This window comes from Zootoca vivipara, chromosome 16 (genome assembly GCF_965207765.1).
Source record: "Zootoca vivipara chromosome 16, rZooViv2.hap1.1, whole genome shotgun sequence".
In the NCBI taxonomy this organism is placed as follows: domain Eukaryota; kingdom Metazoa; phylum Chordata; class Lepidosauria; order Squamata; family Lacertidae; genus Zootoca; species Zootoca vivipara.
The window spans coordinates 16,767,816-16,784,007 of record NC_142599.1 but is presented as its reverse complement, the minus strand read 5'-3'; the positions used below and the strand labels follow the sequence as shown (position 1 = coordinate 16,784,007).

Sequence of the window (16,192 nt, the reverse complement as noted above, 5' to 3'; positions counted from 1 at the left end):
GTAGCCCCACAGAGACTGCATTGCAGTAATCCAGTCTGGAAGTTAACAGAGCTTGGGGGTAGGTGTTAAAGTCCAGGTTGGTGAAGAAGGGAAGGGATTTATCACCTTCTCCACCAAATCAACTTACCATTTCTCAGCCCCAGATGGCTATATACAAAAAGGTGAAATAATAGAATGGTAGAGTTGGAAGGAACCCTGTGGGTCATCGAATCCAACCCCCTGCAAAGCAGGAATCTCAACTAAATGATACATGACAAATGGTCATCCAACCTCTGCTTAAAAACCTCCAAGGAAGGAGAATCAACAACTGTTAAACAGCTCTTACCATCAGAAAGTTCTTCTTGAAGTTTAGTTGAAACCTCCTTTCTTGTGACTTGAATCCACTGGTTCATAAAGTAGATACCCTGTTTCCATGTCAGAGACTCTTCCGGGGCAGGTTTCTGAGGTAGCAGTGGCTAAACCATCCAATTGTACCTATTTTAGAGAGCCCCACCAGCTCATAGTGAAGCTCATGGCAAGGCCACAGCCACGGACTTGTGCACAAATCCAGCAGGGAGCCTCCTCTATGGCCACTTAGAGGTTTGTTTTTAATTCATTCCATAGCACAGAACGTAAGGGTTGCTGCAGATAACTCACAACAGCAGATAACTGGGAGAACATTTCACTGAACTCTGAGGGGTTTTGCTTTTGAGTAGATGTGGAAGGGGCTGCACAGCTAAGTCTTTCTGAAAAATGGCATTGTTTCGTTCAGTTTTGAGCGAGGAAAACACTTGCTCAGCGTCTCTCCCCCCCCCCCCACAAACGTGGTGCCTTCCAGCTTGGTTTGGACAACCACCACCATCGGCCCCAGACAACACAGCCACACTGGTTGGGGCATACCTAGGGATTGGCCAGGTTGGCCCCTGCCAACTGCACAGGCAGAGAGAGGGGACACAAAAATGGCATCTCTCTCAGCGCCTTGAAAGAGGAATCTGGATGCCGTCACAGCAGCCTTGCAGAGCTTCCTTCCCAGTCAGATGGCAGCGCTGGCGGTTAGTTTGTGCAGTGGGGCTCCCCATGAGAACACCTCTGCCTGGCCCTCTGTCCTAGCAGAGACACCGTGTCCCACCCTCCATTCCCATGCATGCTCCCAGAATGGACTTTCAGCTGATGTGGTGGCTAAGAAATGTCAGGCGAGGCTCTTCATTTAGCACAGCCGAGTTGCTTTTCCTTGGTTTCTTTCCCGCCTCGACCAATTTCTGGGGCAAGTGCCGCTGCGGATTTAACCCAGAAAGCAAAGGTCGTCGACTTAATGTCAAAGAACCAGCCGGCTGTAAGTTGCACTGGCAAAGTGGGAGTTAACTTGTTCCTAGCAAAAACACAATTTTCAGAGTCGGACAAGTGTCAGGCCTGATAAGCATAGCAGCTCATCCCCAGTAGGTCTGGCCCCATGTATCAAAGATTGAAAGTCCCCTCCACTCCACGGCTTTTCCCAAGCAACCAGAGACTATGCCCGGGTGCAGCCTGCCACTGTTCTGCCTGTTTCAGCTCTCTTCTGGTTCTGGGAGACAAGGTGGGGAGGGAGCTTGTCACAGCAGGAGGGACTCTTCACCAGCCTTACTCCTCTCTGCCTCTTGGCCTCCCTTCTCCCCGTCACCCACTTCAGCTTCTGCCTCTGATTCTGGGCTTCTCTCTGCCAACTCTTCCTCTCACCAAGCCCTGTTGCCTCTTCCCAGTCTCCTCCCCCTGACCATTCATTGTTGTCCCACCACCACTCCTCAGGACCTGAGCCTTCTTCCCTTGGGGGTCCCCCAGCTGATGCCTCCCAGCGGTCCAGGACACTTGTTTCCAAGTAAAGTGTGCACTGGGGGCGCAACCTCCGAGTTACTGCCTTTCTGCTGGCACCTTGCCAGAAGTAACAGGAAGGCAAGCGAATTATTGTCCAAAGTCCCTACCTCTGGCTTGCCAGATTTAAGCTGCAGTCCTGTGTACCCACTTTCCTGGGAGTAAGCCCCATTGAACTCAGTGGGATTGACTTTTGAGTAGACATTTATAGGATTGTGCTGTTAAAAACACCCAGTTTAAGAGTCATTTGTGATTACTGAATTATGTCATGTATTTATTTCTAAAGATGCGTGGGGAGCACCGATTACCAAGGGTAGCCTAGGTATGCCTCTGCATGTTGGCTGATGGGAGTTATAGTCCATAATGGGTATGGAGGTTGGGGCTGACGGGAATTATAGCCCCAAACATCTGGAGGGCACCAGACTTGCAAAGTTTTCACAGCCTTTTTAAAAGGACCGTTTATACTGCCGCCCACCGGGTCACACACTAACTCAGGGCCAAATCTCCTGCCACAGCACAGGCCGCAGGCTGCTTAGGAATCTCAAAACGGCCTCCCTGCTCTCATGAAGCTGCCCTCCTTCTCCAAAAAACCGTCGGAGTATTTGCTCAACTGCTTAGCATGAATCTGAGCACGGCAACTGCCCTTCACCGCCCCCTGCCAGCCCGACTTTGTCAGGCTGTGTTCACCTGTGTGCATTTGGCTTTCCCAGAAGCAGATCCCAAGGGCCAATCTTTCCCGTATAAAATAGTTTGCCTGGGGACCTCCGCTGCCGCTGTGCCAGACACGCCATCAGGGGTGGCTTCACTTACTTGTTGCTCACGCTGACTCTTGGATGCATCAGCTTCTGTTGTCTCAGAGGTCAGGGCAAAAACACTGAAAGGCCAAGAGAGGTCCTGAGAAGGAAGGCAGGGTTTTCTTCTAGCCGATTGCTGGCAATGGAAGCCCGGAGAGCAAAAGTCTCTTCTTGCTCTCACCCACAGATGGATGGAGGTTGTGCAGCTGCTTATGAGACGCTGGAAGCTGGGTTTTGTTACACTGGTTTGCTGGTGAATCCCAGGCGGGCAGCGCCTGCTGTTTTGCTCCGTGCTCTGACATTTGCTTGCTTGCCCCCATCACTAGATTCATAGCAGTGGGGATTATTGCCCTCCTTGCTACTGTCTTCGCCTGTCATGCTGTGACTATGCTCTGTGCAACAGCTTGTGGCAAAGAAGCCAATTAATATAAAGGGTTTTTTTTCCTGTTCCTTGGCTGCGAGTTTATTTTTATGCATAAAAATGTATACACCTCTCGATTCTAAAAAAGGAAACAAACCAAAAACCCTCAAAGCAATTTACAAAGAGGACAAAATGATAATGTTATGGATAAGAAATATTAACAGCAATGATTTACAACTTTCAAAAAGTTAAAATAGCAATAGATCAAAAGCAGATTAAAAATCACATCGAACTTCTAAACATCTGAGTAGCCCTGTCTAAACGAAAGTGTTTTTAACAGATGCTAAAAGACGGGGAGAAACAGCACAGCCCCCCCCCTCTCACACACACACCATTATTTGTCAGCAAATGGAAGCGCAGAGGGTCCCCTAATGGGCTCCTTCCTCACTTTGCAGGTAGCCAAGGAAGGAAAGATGAGCAATCCTTCCCAGAGCTGTCCATAGCTGGGGTGTCTTCTCAGAAAACCTACAAAAAGAAGGATCCCATAAGTCAGTGGCAATCCTCTCTGGCATCGCTCTTGTTCCCACAATTTTCCCCAGCCAAGAAGTTGCGAAGCACCAGATTTGGCTTAATGGCACTTGGAGAGAAATCCCGGGCCTAAAATCCACCAATGTGCCGTGTGAGAGTCCCGGGGCCAGCTGTAGAAACCCAGTGCAGACAAGGCGGACCAGTGCTGACCAGCACTGTAGGGAGTTGAAGGAGATGACCCCTATGTCTCTGGACTAAAGAACTGGGAGACATGCCCCAGGAGTCAATGGGGGTGGAGAAAGTTAGGCTAACCATATGGGGTCCTTGAGAGCGACCACTGCTTCAAATGCCACTTCCAATATCTATTACACTGCCATATGTTGTCCAGTTAGTGGAGGGAGGGAGGGTCTGGAGAACAAATGAAATGCTTTTGGGGGGAAATGTTGCATTATTTCCCCTATCCCCCCCGCCCCCCGGGGATTTTGCTCAATGGCTGAGGATAGTTGGGTCGTCGTCCCCCCCCCCCCCCCGAGAGCTGAAGGTGTGCTAGGGGCATTGTTGTTCTTGGGACACCCTTTCCCCCCTTTCTCCTCTTCTGTCTCCTGCAGTTCAGGAGGTTCTGTGTTTTGCTTTTTTTTAATGCTAGAAAAACCCATTTGATCAGAGGCAGCAACGGGATGATGAGAACCCACCGGGAGCCATCAAAAAAGACCCTGCAGCCCAGCAGAGGGGTTTGGCTTTCTGTACCTTAGACGGGTCTGTTTTGAACGAGCGGCTGCTCCAGTTGTGCTTGATCTGAAGGCTCGGGAAAATTACCTGGACGCCATCGCAAAGCCCTGCAAAGTCCTGCTTGACGACAATCTCCTGAAAAGGACAGAAAAGATACCCTCTCCATTCCCACATCAAGAGCATGGTGGAGACGGTTCTCAAAGAGGTGTGTGGCAGGGGCTCCAGCCAATCCAGGTTGTGCAGTTATAGCCTAGGTTTCTATGAAATGTGAACCTCTATTCAAAGTGCTGTCCTCAGGGCACACCAGTCCCTGCATGGACTTGTTGGAGAAGATTCACTGCGTACATAAATATTTCTCCAATCCCACGTTGCCAAGATGGTGCCTGTACCAGATGGTTTGGACTACAACTCCCAGCGGCCTCAGTGTGGTTGTGCGACCGTGGAGCTGCTGAAAGATCTAGTAAAAACAGCACAACACAACACAAAACACAACACAACACAACACAACACTGGAGAGCACCAGGCTGGTGAAGATTGGGCCACTACATCACAAGCACACCACACCTCTCTTCCAACCACTGACTGACTGATACCTACTGAAAAATCCAAGACTTCCAAGGCAGCTCTAGGATTTGCTTGGAGGGCTTTGAGGATCCCAATGCAGCCATCGCTCTGAATGGGGTTCCTGGCCACCTGCAGGTCACAGAACAGAAACATGCCGGGTTTGTTTAGGGCAAAGCACTAAGAACAGGGCTGGGTAACTGGACTCCCAGATGCCATTGGCAATGCTGCCTGCTGGGGCTGATGGGAGACGGAGTCCAATGACACCTGGCGAGGGTCGCAGACTTTCCCCGATTGTAGAAGAAGCAATCTCTCTTCTCTCTAGAGGAATTCCTCCATCTTTTGCATGTGGTATGGAACGCTACTTCTTAGATCAGATAACATGTGGCTCTCCAAAAGCTGCTGGCTCTAACTTCCATCATCCCTGACATTGCCTGCTGGGGCTGATGGGAGTTGGATATCTAACCACACCTGGAGGCCCACAGCAGAGGCGGATTTGGGGAGGGCGATCGGTTCAGTCGCACTGGGCACAGAGCCTCGGGGCACCACAAATATTATTTAGAATGGATTGCAAGAAGCGGGGATCACAGAATGTTGGCGTCACTGAAATAGAGACCCCCAAGGTCTACCACTGCCCACAGTTTCCCCATTCCTGCACTAGAGGATCAGACACTCTCTGAAAAGCAACTTACGCTGAAGATCTTCAGGGTTTTGTTTTCTTTCAGGCCCAAAGCTAGGCAGAGGGCTCCTTCCAGAGAAATACGATTGTTCCTGAGAAGAAGAGGAAACCATCTCAACCGTCTCGTTTCCCTTTCTCTTATCTCTCTCTGATCTACCCAGGATGCCAAGCGGAACCTGGATGCTGAGCACGCTTACCCAATGTTCAGCTCCTCCAGCACGTTGTTGACTTTCAGGGCCTCACCCAGGGCAGCCGCTCCGCCGTTGCCAAAGCCGTTGTACGAAAGGTCCAGCACCCGAAGGAAGATGTTGCCCTGAGGAGGGAAGGAGGGAGGCAGCCTTAGCAAAGCTCTGGGTGGGGAAACCCTCTGGGGCTCTGGGTTCAACATTTTTGAGGGTTTCCCACAGGTATCTGGGTGGTCACCGTGAGAACAGGACTGGATGGGCCATTGGCCTGATCCAGCAGGCCTCTTCTGATGTTCTGATGTCCTACCTGCTCAGACACTCTAGGATTAAACAGATCTGAAATATCTAAAAGACCACCTTCTTCCTTCCAGACCCTCTTGTGTACTAAGCTTGGCAGCCCATGAGAGGGAATGCTCCTATGCAGTGGATTTCCCTCCCCATGGAAGTGCATCTGGCATTTTCACTGTACAGCTTTAGTCATATGACATCCGAGATGCACATTTTTAGGGCCCACTCTGCTTGACTGCAAATTGTTTAAACTTGTGCTTTTGTAACGATGTAGCCCATCCTAAGACCTTAAGGTGAAGGGTGGGTAAAAAATCTGGCAAATAAGATAAAATAAAAATTATTACATTGGAGGGAGGTGGGTCTCAGGGCATCCTGGCACTCGCTGAGCAAGTTGCCACCCCAATCACTCAGATCGGTCTATTTTGATCCAGAAAGGAAGAATAGTTTTGCTTAAGTCTCCTCCTCCGCCTCCTCCAACCTTTTTGAAACAGAATGTGGCAATGTGCTAAGGTCCTCCCCACTCCTGATTTCTTTACGCCAGGGGCCAGCTGGGGTTGCCTTGCTGTGTTCACAACAGAGACGCATAAACAGACTTTCCTAAGCTTTTAATAAGGAAATAGGAATGCTGTAATCTGGAAGGATTTGGAACAGCGAGAACCAAAGCATCCCTTTGAACATGGCACAAGGCGTTTTCATGCACTGGCGAGAATATATTTTCAGTGGCAAGAAGCATGGAAAGCTGACCTGTACTGAATCAGGCTCAGTATTGGCAACACTGACTGACAGTAGCTCTCCAAGGTTTCAGGCAGGAGGACATTCTGGCTCTACAGTGGTACCTTGGGTTAAGAACTTAATTCGTTCTGGAGGTCCGTTCTTAACCTGAAACTGTTCTTAACCTGAGGTACTACTTTAGCTAATGGGGCCTCCCACTGCCGCCACGCCGCCACTGCTTGATTTCTGTTCTCATCCTGAAGCAAAGTTCTTAACCCGAGGTACTATTTCTGGGTTAGCGGAGTCTGTAACCTGAAGCGTCTGTAACCTGAGGTACCACTGTACTTGGGGATGCTGCTGTGGAACGAAGCAGAGAACTTCTGCAAGCAAAGCAGGGGCTTCTACTCGGACTACAAACTTCAGACCACTGGTCCAGCTAGGTCAGAATTATCAACAGCTCTCCAGGATTTCAGGAAGTAGCCTTCTTGCCTGGAGATGCTGGGGATTTAACCTGAGACCTAAATGCAGAACAGATGCTTAAGACATGACATTACAACTGTAGCCTAACTGTAATTAGGCAGTTCTCCTACCCCTAAGCCTTTGGCAATAGCAACTGCTCCTTTGCCCCGGAAGTGATTCCAGCTGAGATCAAGCTCCTTCAGGCCGACGTTTTCTGCAATCGCTGCTCCAAGAACCACGCCTGGTTAAATGCAGAACACAAGAAATGGGCCTAGAAGCACAAGCCTTTGCTAAGAGCAACCGCAACATCCAGAAGGACCCCCTCCAATCTTTGCCAATGTGCCCCCTGACTTAGGGAGCTGGAAATCTCACAATTGGAGATCAGCATGACCCAATATCCCCCACGCTATTGATCTCTCTCTCCATGGAGCAGAAAAGGGGGAAGGATGAGACGAGTAGAAACCACAAGCGAAGAGAAAGCATTCTGCAGGAAGCAGGTATGTATGAAACAAAAAACTCAGGGGAGTTCAAAGAATCGTAGAATTGCAGAGTTGGAAGGAACCCAAAGAGACATCAAGTCCAACCCCCTACAATGCAGGAATTCATGGACTTCAGATTTCTGCACCTTGGAGAAAAGAAAGCAGCTTCCATGACTCTCCAACCAAAAGGAACGCTAACAAGAGATTGTATGGCCACCTGTCATGGATGCTTTAGCTGTGATTCCTGCATTCCAGGGGATTGCAGGTGCTCCACCAAATAAAAAAAAACAAAACCAAAGGATAAGGCTTGCAGATGAGACTTTCCTGGTGGATTGGTGTGTGTTAATTTGGATGGGGAAGGTAGGAATGCTCTTCCACCCTGACTCTTCCAGCTGTGGTCAGGTGACAGGGGGTGCCCTTATTCTCCATTGGTGATTTTAGTCCACATTTTGAGGTAGGACTTTCTCTTTCATGGCACCAGACCTGTGGAACTTTCTCCCTCTGGACAGTCAGGTGGATGGAAACTACTGTTTGGGGATTCTGCTGTGAAGTGGGCTTGAGGGCATCCTGAGCAAGTTTGCAGATGACACCAAATTGGGAGGGGTGGCTAATACCCCAGAGGACAGGATCACACTTCAAAATGACCTTAACAGATTAGACAACTGGGCCAAAGCAAACAAGATGAATTTTAACAAGGAGAAATGTAAAGTACTACACTTGGGCAAAAAAAATGAAAGGCACAAATACAGGATGGGAGACACCTGGCTTGAGAGCAATACATGTGAAAAGGATCTAGGAGTCTTGGTAGACCACAAACCTGACATGAGTCAGCAGTGTGATGCAGCAGCTAAAAAAGCCAATGCAATTCTGGGCTGCATCAATAGGAGTATAGCATCTAGATCAAGGGAAGCAATAGTACCACTGTATTCTGCTCTGGTCAGACCTCACCTGGAGTGCTGTGTCCAGTTCTGGGCACCACAGTTCAAGAAGGATGCTGACAAGCTGGAACGTGTCCAGAGGAGGGCAACCAAAATGGTCAAAGGCCTGGAAACGATGCCTTATGAGGAACGGCTTAGGGAGCTGGGTATGTTTAGCCTGGAGAAGAGAAGGTTGATGGGTGATATGATAGCCATGTTCAAATATATAAAAAGATGTCATATAGAGGAGGGAGAAAGGTTGCTGCTCCAGAGAAGCGGACACGGAGCAATGGATTCAAACTACAAGAAAGAAGATTCCACCTAAATATTAGGAAGAACTTCCTGACAGTAAGAGCTGTTCGGCAGTGGAATTTGCTGCCAAGGAGTGTGCTGGAGTCTCCTTCTTTGGAGGTCTTTAAGCGGAGGCTTGACAGGCATATGTCAAGAATGCGTTGATGGTGTTTCCTGCTCGGCAGAGGGTTGGACTGGATGGCCCTCGTGGTCTCTTCCAACTCTACAATTCTATGATTCTAAGTAAAAACATACCAATTTTCTTGGGCCTTTGGAGGTATTTGGAGGAAATTGGTGCAAGCTCGAGGCCCTAAAAGTTTTTTGTTATCTATATAATTTTTATTAACTTTCCTGTTTTACAATTTCAAAGAAATATTTTTACATACTTAAAATATCAACAACTTCTTCTCTTTCCGTGGTTCATTTTGCATATCTTATATCTTTGCATATTTTACAAAAACTATACCAATCTGTTTTCCATTATTACACTCATCAAAGATTATTCACACTGTTGAATTTATCTTAATGCTGCCAGCGTTTTCAGCTGTACACAGTTATTTTCCATATACTCGATAAACTCAAGGCCCTAAAAGTTTTTGATACTGCATCGATGTTGTTTGTACAGAAAATCATTTTTATTATTGTCTGTATGTTTTCCTTTTTCCCTTATGTATTGCATGTGGCTTTTTAAATTGTAAGCCTGTGGGTAGGTGTCTTATCCAGGAAGTCTTTTTGGCTTGGAGTGGGGTACAAATGCTCTAAATAAATAAACAATATTAATAATACATAAATTTTAAAACCTCTTTTGAGTCTTACCTTTCTTCCTTTTTCTCTCTGTCTCTCTCTCTGTCTCTGTCTCTCTCTCTCGCTGTCTCTCTCTCTCTCTCTTTCTCCACTCAGCTTAGACTGTTCTATTTCCTGTGCTCTCTCTCTCTCAATCTCTCTCTCTGTCCCCTCCTGTTTTCCATCAACTCCCTGTGACCTCATCACAAGGTAAATGGGAAGGGAGAAAGACCTGATCAGCCACAGAAAGCCGTTTTCTTCAGTGAGGGAGGCGAAGGAGAGAATGCCAAGTATCAGCAGGGAAGGAGCCGAGGACAAGGGAAAGGCAGCTGTAAGAATAGCAAAAGGGGAATGAGTAGGAGGCAGCGACTACTATAGCACAAGAAAAATCAAGAGTGGTGCAGAAATTTAAATAGCAGAACAGGAGCTGGTACAGAGGATGAGGGAGAGGAGGGAACAATCATGGCTGTTGCACCCTGGAAAATAATATTGACAGCTGTTAGCACACATTTGCAAATAACTAAAAAAAAAAAAGCAGATCAAGTGATATTTCCTTCTGGACCTCCCTTTACTGGAAAAAATATGCAGGTGAGTTCTCAGCTGTAAATAGAGCACAGCTTCTTGATCAAATATTAATTGTCACTGAAACAAACTTTGCCAGTCTGGTGCCCTCAAAATGCTTTGGGCTACAACTCCCATCAGTCACAGCATCCTATGGCTGTACTGACTGGGCCTGACAGGAGCTTTTTTTGGAGGGGGTACAAAGCATCAGGAGGATGCCAGGTTGGTAGAAGATCTCCTATTCCCCTCCCAGATCTACAATTCCCAGAGTGGTTTAACAGTCAAACCCTCTTCCCAGGGAACTCTGGGGATTGTAGCTCTGGAAAAGGAATAGAGGTTTCCTGCCCAGAGATGGAAGCTTCATCTACCAGAAATGAATGGCAGATGAAGCTGATGGACTATGCCAAAATGGCTAAAATGACCAGAAGAATCAGAAATCAGGAAGACCAAAATTGTAATAAAGAATGGGAAAAAATTATAACTTATGTTAAACAGTTAAAATCGTTAGTGGGATTGACTATCACTTGTAGTTTAATGGTGAATTTTGGATATAATGGAGATGTAAAAGATTTGGATCATCATAAAAGATGCAGGAGGAAATGATTAATAATAGGACCAACAAAGGGGAAGATGGAAGTCCAGGAGATTCCTTGGAATCTTGTTGTTATGATTTATGTTTGATATATGATTGTAAAATTTTTATCTGAAAAATCAAATCAATTTTTTTTAAAAAGGAATAGAGGTTCCTAACTGCTCTCAGAACCCTTAACAAACTACATCTCCCAGGATTTTGTGGGGGAAGCCATGGCTGTTTAAAAGTGGTATGATACAGCTTCTTTAATGTACTGTTTGGTACAGATGGAGTCACACCCATAGCCCCACCCACTTTTGCTCCAAGCGCCACCCACCACTGGCAGGTGGCCTATAAGGGAATGTGTCCCTTGGGTTGAAAAAGTTCCCCCACTCCATATCTTCTTTCTTAAAGGGGAAGTTCAGAACAACTAAGTTTCCATCAACCTCGTGCCCTCCAGTTCTTTTGAGAGACTACGACTTCCACCAGCCTCAGCAGGCAGCGCCATTACTGTTGACAGGGGCTGATGGGTGTTGTAGTCCAAAACATCTGGAGAGCACAAAGTTGGCAAAGGCCGTTCTCTGCCTTTCTTTGCAAGGAAAGCTGCTTTACCTGCCAGCTCTTCAAGCATGTTATGACTCAGATCGAGGGACTCCACTTTGTTGTTGATCACAAAAGCATCTGCTAGGTATTTGGCTGCACGCTCATCTAATTCATTTCCAGAGAGCTTCAGGGTTAGTAGTGTCCTATTCTCCCCAAGCATGGAGGACAAAGCCTTCGCCCCTTTCACTCCAAGCCTGTTCTCTGACAAATCAACATCTGAGAGGGAAGAACAAGACAGACTTTTAGCCCCCGACCCCCACAAAATAAAAACCGTCTCTCATTTCAGACCCATTCCCCTTCCACCTTTCCTGTGCCTTCACTTGGTCCCTTGAACAATCTCAGATCGGAGGAGGTCAAGAAGTGGTCACCTCTGAAAAACTGAATGTGTTGACAGCTCCTCAAAGGAGAAAATCACCTCCCCTAATCCCACTTTGCCATAAAGATATCAATTATATTATCTCATGGACACTGGGGGGGGGGAGGAATAACCACACTCAGGATACAGAACATAAACCCTGAGAGGATAGGTTTCTTAGGGCTCTGCCACTGCATTATTAGGTCTCACTGAGGACTAGGCACTTGTATTTGTATTTATTTGTAACATTTATTTCCTGCCTCGTCTCCAAGCAGCTCATGAGAGAGTGTTTGGTTTTATCTTCCTAACAACCCTGCGAGGTATGGAAGACAGAGACAGAAACTGGCTCAGGGAGACCTACAGAACTTCGACTAACAGGGGATTCGAATCCTAGATTCCCAGGTCCTAGTCTTGACATTACAGTATAGGTAACCACTCTTCCCAGTCTTCACCAATCTGTGCCCTCCAGATGTTTGGGACCGCAAATCCCATCCACCCTAGCCAGCATGCCTATATGATGGGTGTGAGGCTGTGCTGGCTGGGGCTAATGGGAATTGTAGTCCAAAACATCTGGAGGACGCTAGGTCAGCAAACACCATGCTATACCATAAAAAAAACCTCCACAGCAAAAGCAGCTCGGGCCTGTCTGTCACAAGGCCTCTATTTTGCCACGTATTTGCTACAAAGACCTTCTTGAAACCTCAAAATTAAGGGACACACCTGAAATGTAACAATTTTCTTTCAACATCTCGGCCACCGCTGCTGCTCCATCTCCATTCAGCCAGTTGTCACTCAGGTTTAACTTCACAATGGATGTGTTGTTCGCCAAGGAAGGAGCTAGAGCTATGGCTCCCTGAGATACAGAAAAGTGAAGAAATACGTGGATTATCTACGCTGGATCAGGGCAAAGTCCCATTGGGACCTCCAACGCTCTTACACATGGCTGTGGTCATAAGAACATAGGAGGAGCCTGCTGGATCAGGCCAATGGCCCATCTAGTCCAGCTTTCTGTCCTCACAGTTGCCACCCAGGACCCGAGCACAAGAGCACTCTCCCCTCCTGTGGTATTCAAAAGCATTACTGCCTTTGACAATCAAAGCTAGCGCTCACTTGGGCTGATGGGACTTGTAGTCCAAAACGGCCCAGCCTACTGGGGCAGCTGGGAATTGATACCTTGGGTCCAAGGCCGTAGTGCTTCAGGGTCAGTTCAGAATCTTTCATGTGGCGTAAAAAATACGAGATGGGAACGACGCCTTGCATCCGGCAGGTTTTGAGATATTTGGCTTTTCCTGTTGGATCATGAGATGTCTTAGAATCTAATGTTGGGAGGGAGAAAAAAAGAGTCAATGTAGGGAGGGATAACTCTGCAAAGCAAGAAAGCTATTTAGAAGCAAGGCAAGCTATTAAAGCATCTCAGTTGATAGACAGTCCACCCAAGGGCATCATGACCTTCAGAATCACAAAAGATGTATTGCATGTCACAAGGCGAGAAATAGTTGTTTCTCCCTCTCTCATAATTCTAGAAATAGAGCGTACCCAATGAAGCCTAGCCAATGGCAACTGCAGTCCAAGCACATCTGGAGGGCCGCAGATCAGCCATCAATCCCTCTCCTCTAACCCAGTGTTTCTCAACCTTTTTTGGGCCACGGCACACTTGTTCCATGAAAAAAATCACGAGGCACACCACCATTAAAAAAGTTTTAAAAATTAACTCTTTGCCGCCCTATATTATAATTATGACTGTAAGAAACACTTGCCAAATATTGCTTTCCGGCGGGTCAAGCTCATTGCGGCCACAGGCAGGGCGGAAGAAAGCGAGGCAAAGATGGGGGTGTGGGATAAAAGGAAGGAGGGGAGAGGGGAGCGCTTAGTGTTGGGAGAATGGCAGCTGGGCTGGAAGAGCAGCGGCGGCGCCTGTGTGCGCTCCCTCCTCGCTCGCTCTAGCTCTCCGCTGCCGGGTTGGCGCCTCGCAGTTCGCGAGCCGCTACCTGCGCGCTCGCGCCCCCGCGCGCCTGCCTCGCCTTGCCGCGACTTGGCCAACTTTTCTGCCCACCAGCTCTCGCCTGCGCTCCTCCTTCCCCCCACCCCCTCTCCCCCCTCCCACTCTCGGCGGCGGATCCCTTTACCTTGGGAGAGGAGGGAGCCTGGGCGCTGTATGGCGGTGCTGCTCTCTCTGGGGGGGGGGTTTCAGCAGCCGTAAAGCGGCGTGAGAGAGAAGCGGGCGGCTTTCCCTCGGTCTCCCTCCCAAAATTTATTTGCAAAAAAAAAAGGGGAGGCTCTGGCCGGCTTCCTGCAGCTAGAGCGAAAGGGGACCACGATGCTGCAAAATCGCCCTTCTCACGTCACGGCACACCAGCCAGCGTCTCGCGGCACAGTAGTGTGCCGGGGAACAGCAGTTGAGAAACGCTGCTCTAACCCATACCTTCTATTTCAAGGTCTGTGTCCCAGTCTTCATCCCTTTCCTCCTCCTCTTCCTCCTCCTCCATCTCCTCTTCAGAATCATTCCCAGCATTCTCTGGGTAACAGGGACCACTTTCCTCATGTACAGTCTGGGGCTCGTCAGTGGGCCTTGAAAAAGTCTGAGGAAAGACATATGGATAGGATTTTACTCCAAGCAAGTAGTCATGTCAAAATTCACCTACCCATACCCTGGGAACTAAGGAGAAAGTTGATTTGAAAACAATGACAGCAAATAGCCAGTGCTGAGTGATGAACTGGAACAATCACAGGAGGACATTGTTTCTGTTCAGACTTACTGAGGACGTGTTTTGGACTACAATTCCCATCAGCCCCAACATCATATGGCCATGTGGCTATGGCTTATGGGAGTTCTTGCCCAAAACATCTGGATGGTTTCCAGACCCTCCAAGTGTCGCTATTTTCCAGGGGCATCCCTGATTTAGAGAAGCCATCCCGGTTTCTGATTTGAACAGGGAATGTCCGCTTTTCCTTAGGATGTCCCTATTTTCATTCGAGAAATGTTGGAGGGTACGGAGTTATCGGACCCCCGAGCCGCCTGAAGGCAATCCTGTACAGGGAAGTTTTTTTAAAACTTTTTTTTTTAATTTTTTTTATTAGTTTTACATATTTATATTTTTTTATTATAGTTTTACATATAATCACAATACATAACATTGTATCCTCTTATTAAATCTCTTGGCTCAACCGTTTAGTAGTTTAGGCAAAAATGTTTAATGTTTTATTCTGCTTTTATATATGTTGGAAGCTGCCCAGAGTGGGTGGGGCAACCCAGTAGGATGTGTGGAGTATAAACAGTAAAATTATCATTATGGAATAGGGATGTCCCCTTTTTCATCGGATAAATGTAGGACAGGTTGCATCAGTTGGGGGAAGAGGGCTCTAAAGCAAGATTGGCTTCCAGATGCTGCTAGACTTCAATGCCTATCAGCCCCAGCCAGCATGGCCAATGGCCAGGGATGATGGGAGTTGTAGTGCTTTGCTAATCAGATGTTGCTGGATTTATTGATTGAATCTTTTAAAATCTCACCTAGTCCAACACTCTAACCCACGGCATTCATAGCCCACCTTTTTCTCCAAGGAGCTCAATTAATCTTCACAACAACCCTGTGAGGTAGGCTAAGCTGGCAGTGAGTGACTAGCCCAAGGTCACCCAATGAGCTTCACACGCCGAATATTGGTACAGTACAGTATGAGCTTTGGCCTTCTGGGTCCTAGTCAAACACTCTAACCACTACACAGCACTGGCTCATCCTTGATCTTGCCTATGCTGGCAGCTGTGGATGATGGGAGTTGTAGTCCAATCGCATCTAAAGAGCAGAGCTATAGGAATACTACAAGTGTTGTCATTTTGCATGTGGGTTTTTCCTAGCTGCTTATTTTTAGCGGCCGCGTTGAGAGAAAGGCGCTGCATTAGCTTCCCAAACCCCGGCATTTCCCAAACACGGGCCTTAAGTGGCCTACCCCTGCTCTAGAACTACAATTCCCAGAAACCCCCAAGGTTAACGTCACACGCTAGTCCCCGCCCACCAGCCCGCATGCCCCCCCCGCTCCTCCTTCTTCCTCGGTTCTTTTTTCCTCACCGCTGAGCCGCCGGAGCCGGCGCTGCCCAGACGAGCGGGAGCAGGAGTACCGCGACTGGGAAGGCGATCCCCGACGTCGGTCTCCTGCTCGGGCACCGGCGACAGCGGCAGCGGCAGCTTCGGCATCGGCGCGGCTCGGGCCTTGTCTACCCGCCGGTTGCCGTGGCAACGGCGTCGCGCAAGGGAGGGGCGGGAGCAGCCCGCCATCGCGGAAGCCGATTGGACGGGGGAGGTGACGAAGCGAGCCTATCAAGTATTTGTGGGCGACGAAAGGTCGCTTCCAAGCTTCGCCCTGTCATATGGGGTTGGAAGCTTTGTTCTGAGCTGCTCTGGGGATCGAGTTCGAATCCCCCTCGGAAACCACGAGGCTTATTTCGAATTTAAATTGTAATCCGTTCGGAAGCGGGTTTCGGGGTTGGTAAGATCTGTTTGACAGTGGGACGGACTCAGTG

General features: G+C 48.2%; 1 protein-coding gene across 1 annotated transcript; it reads right to left on the bottom strand.

The window, feature by feature from the left end:
- Positions 1-3,053: 3,053 nt before the first annotated feature.
- LRRC74B (leucine rich repeat containing 74B) lies at positions 3,054-15,962 on the bottom strand. Its single transcript, XM_035099049.3, has 11 exons — positions 15,741-15,962; positions 14,102-14,258; positions 12,853-12,995; positions 12,400-12,532; positions 11,334-11,540; positions 7,251-7,360; positions 5,674-5,789; positions 5,490-5,568; positions 4,834-4,929; positions 4,255-4,371; positions 3,054-3,504 (listed from the first exon to the last, which is right to left on the bottom strand). Exons 1-11 carry the CDS (start codon positions 15,945-15,947, stop codon positions 3,496-3,498), a joined length of 1,374 nt encoding a protein of 457 aa, XP_034954940.3. The 5' UTR covers positions 15,948-15,962; the 3' UTR covers positions 3,054-3,495.
- Positions 15,963-16,192: the final 230 nt, after the last annotated feature.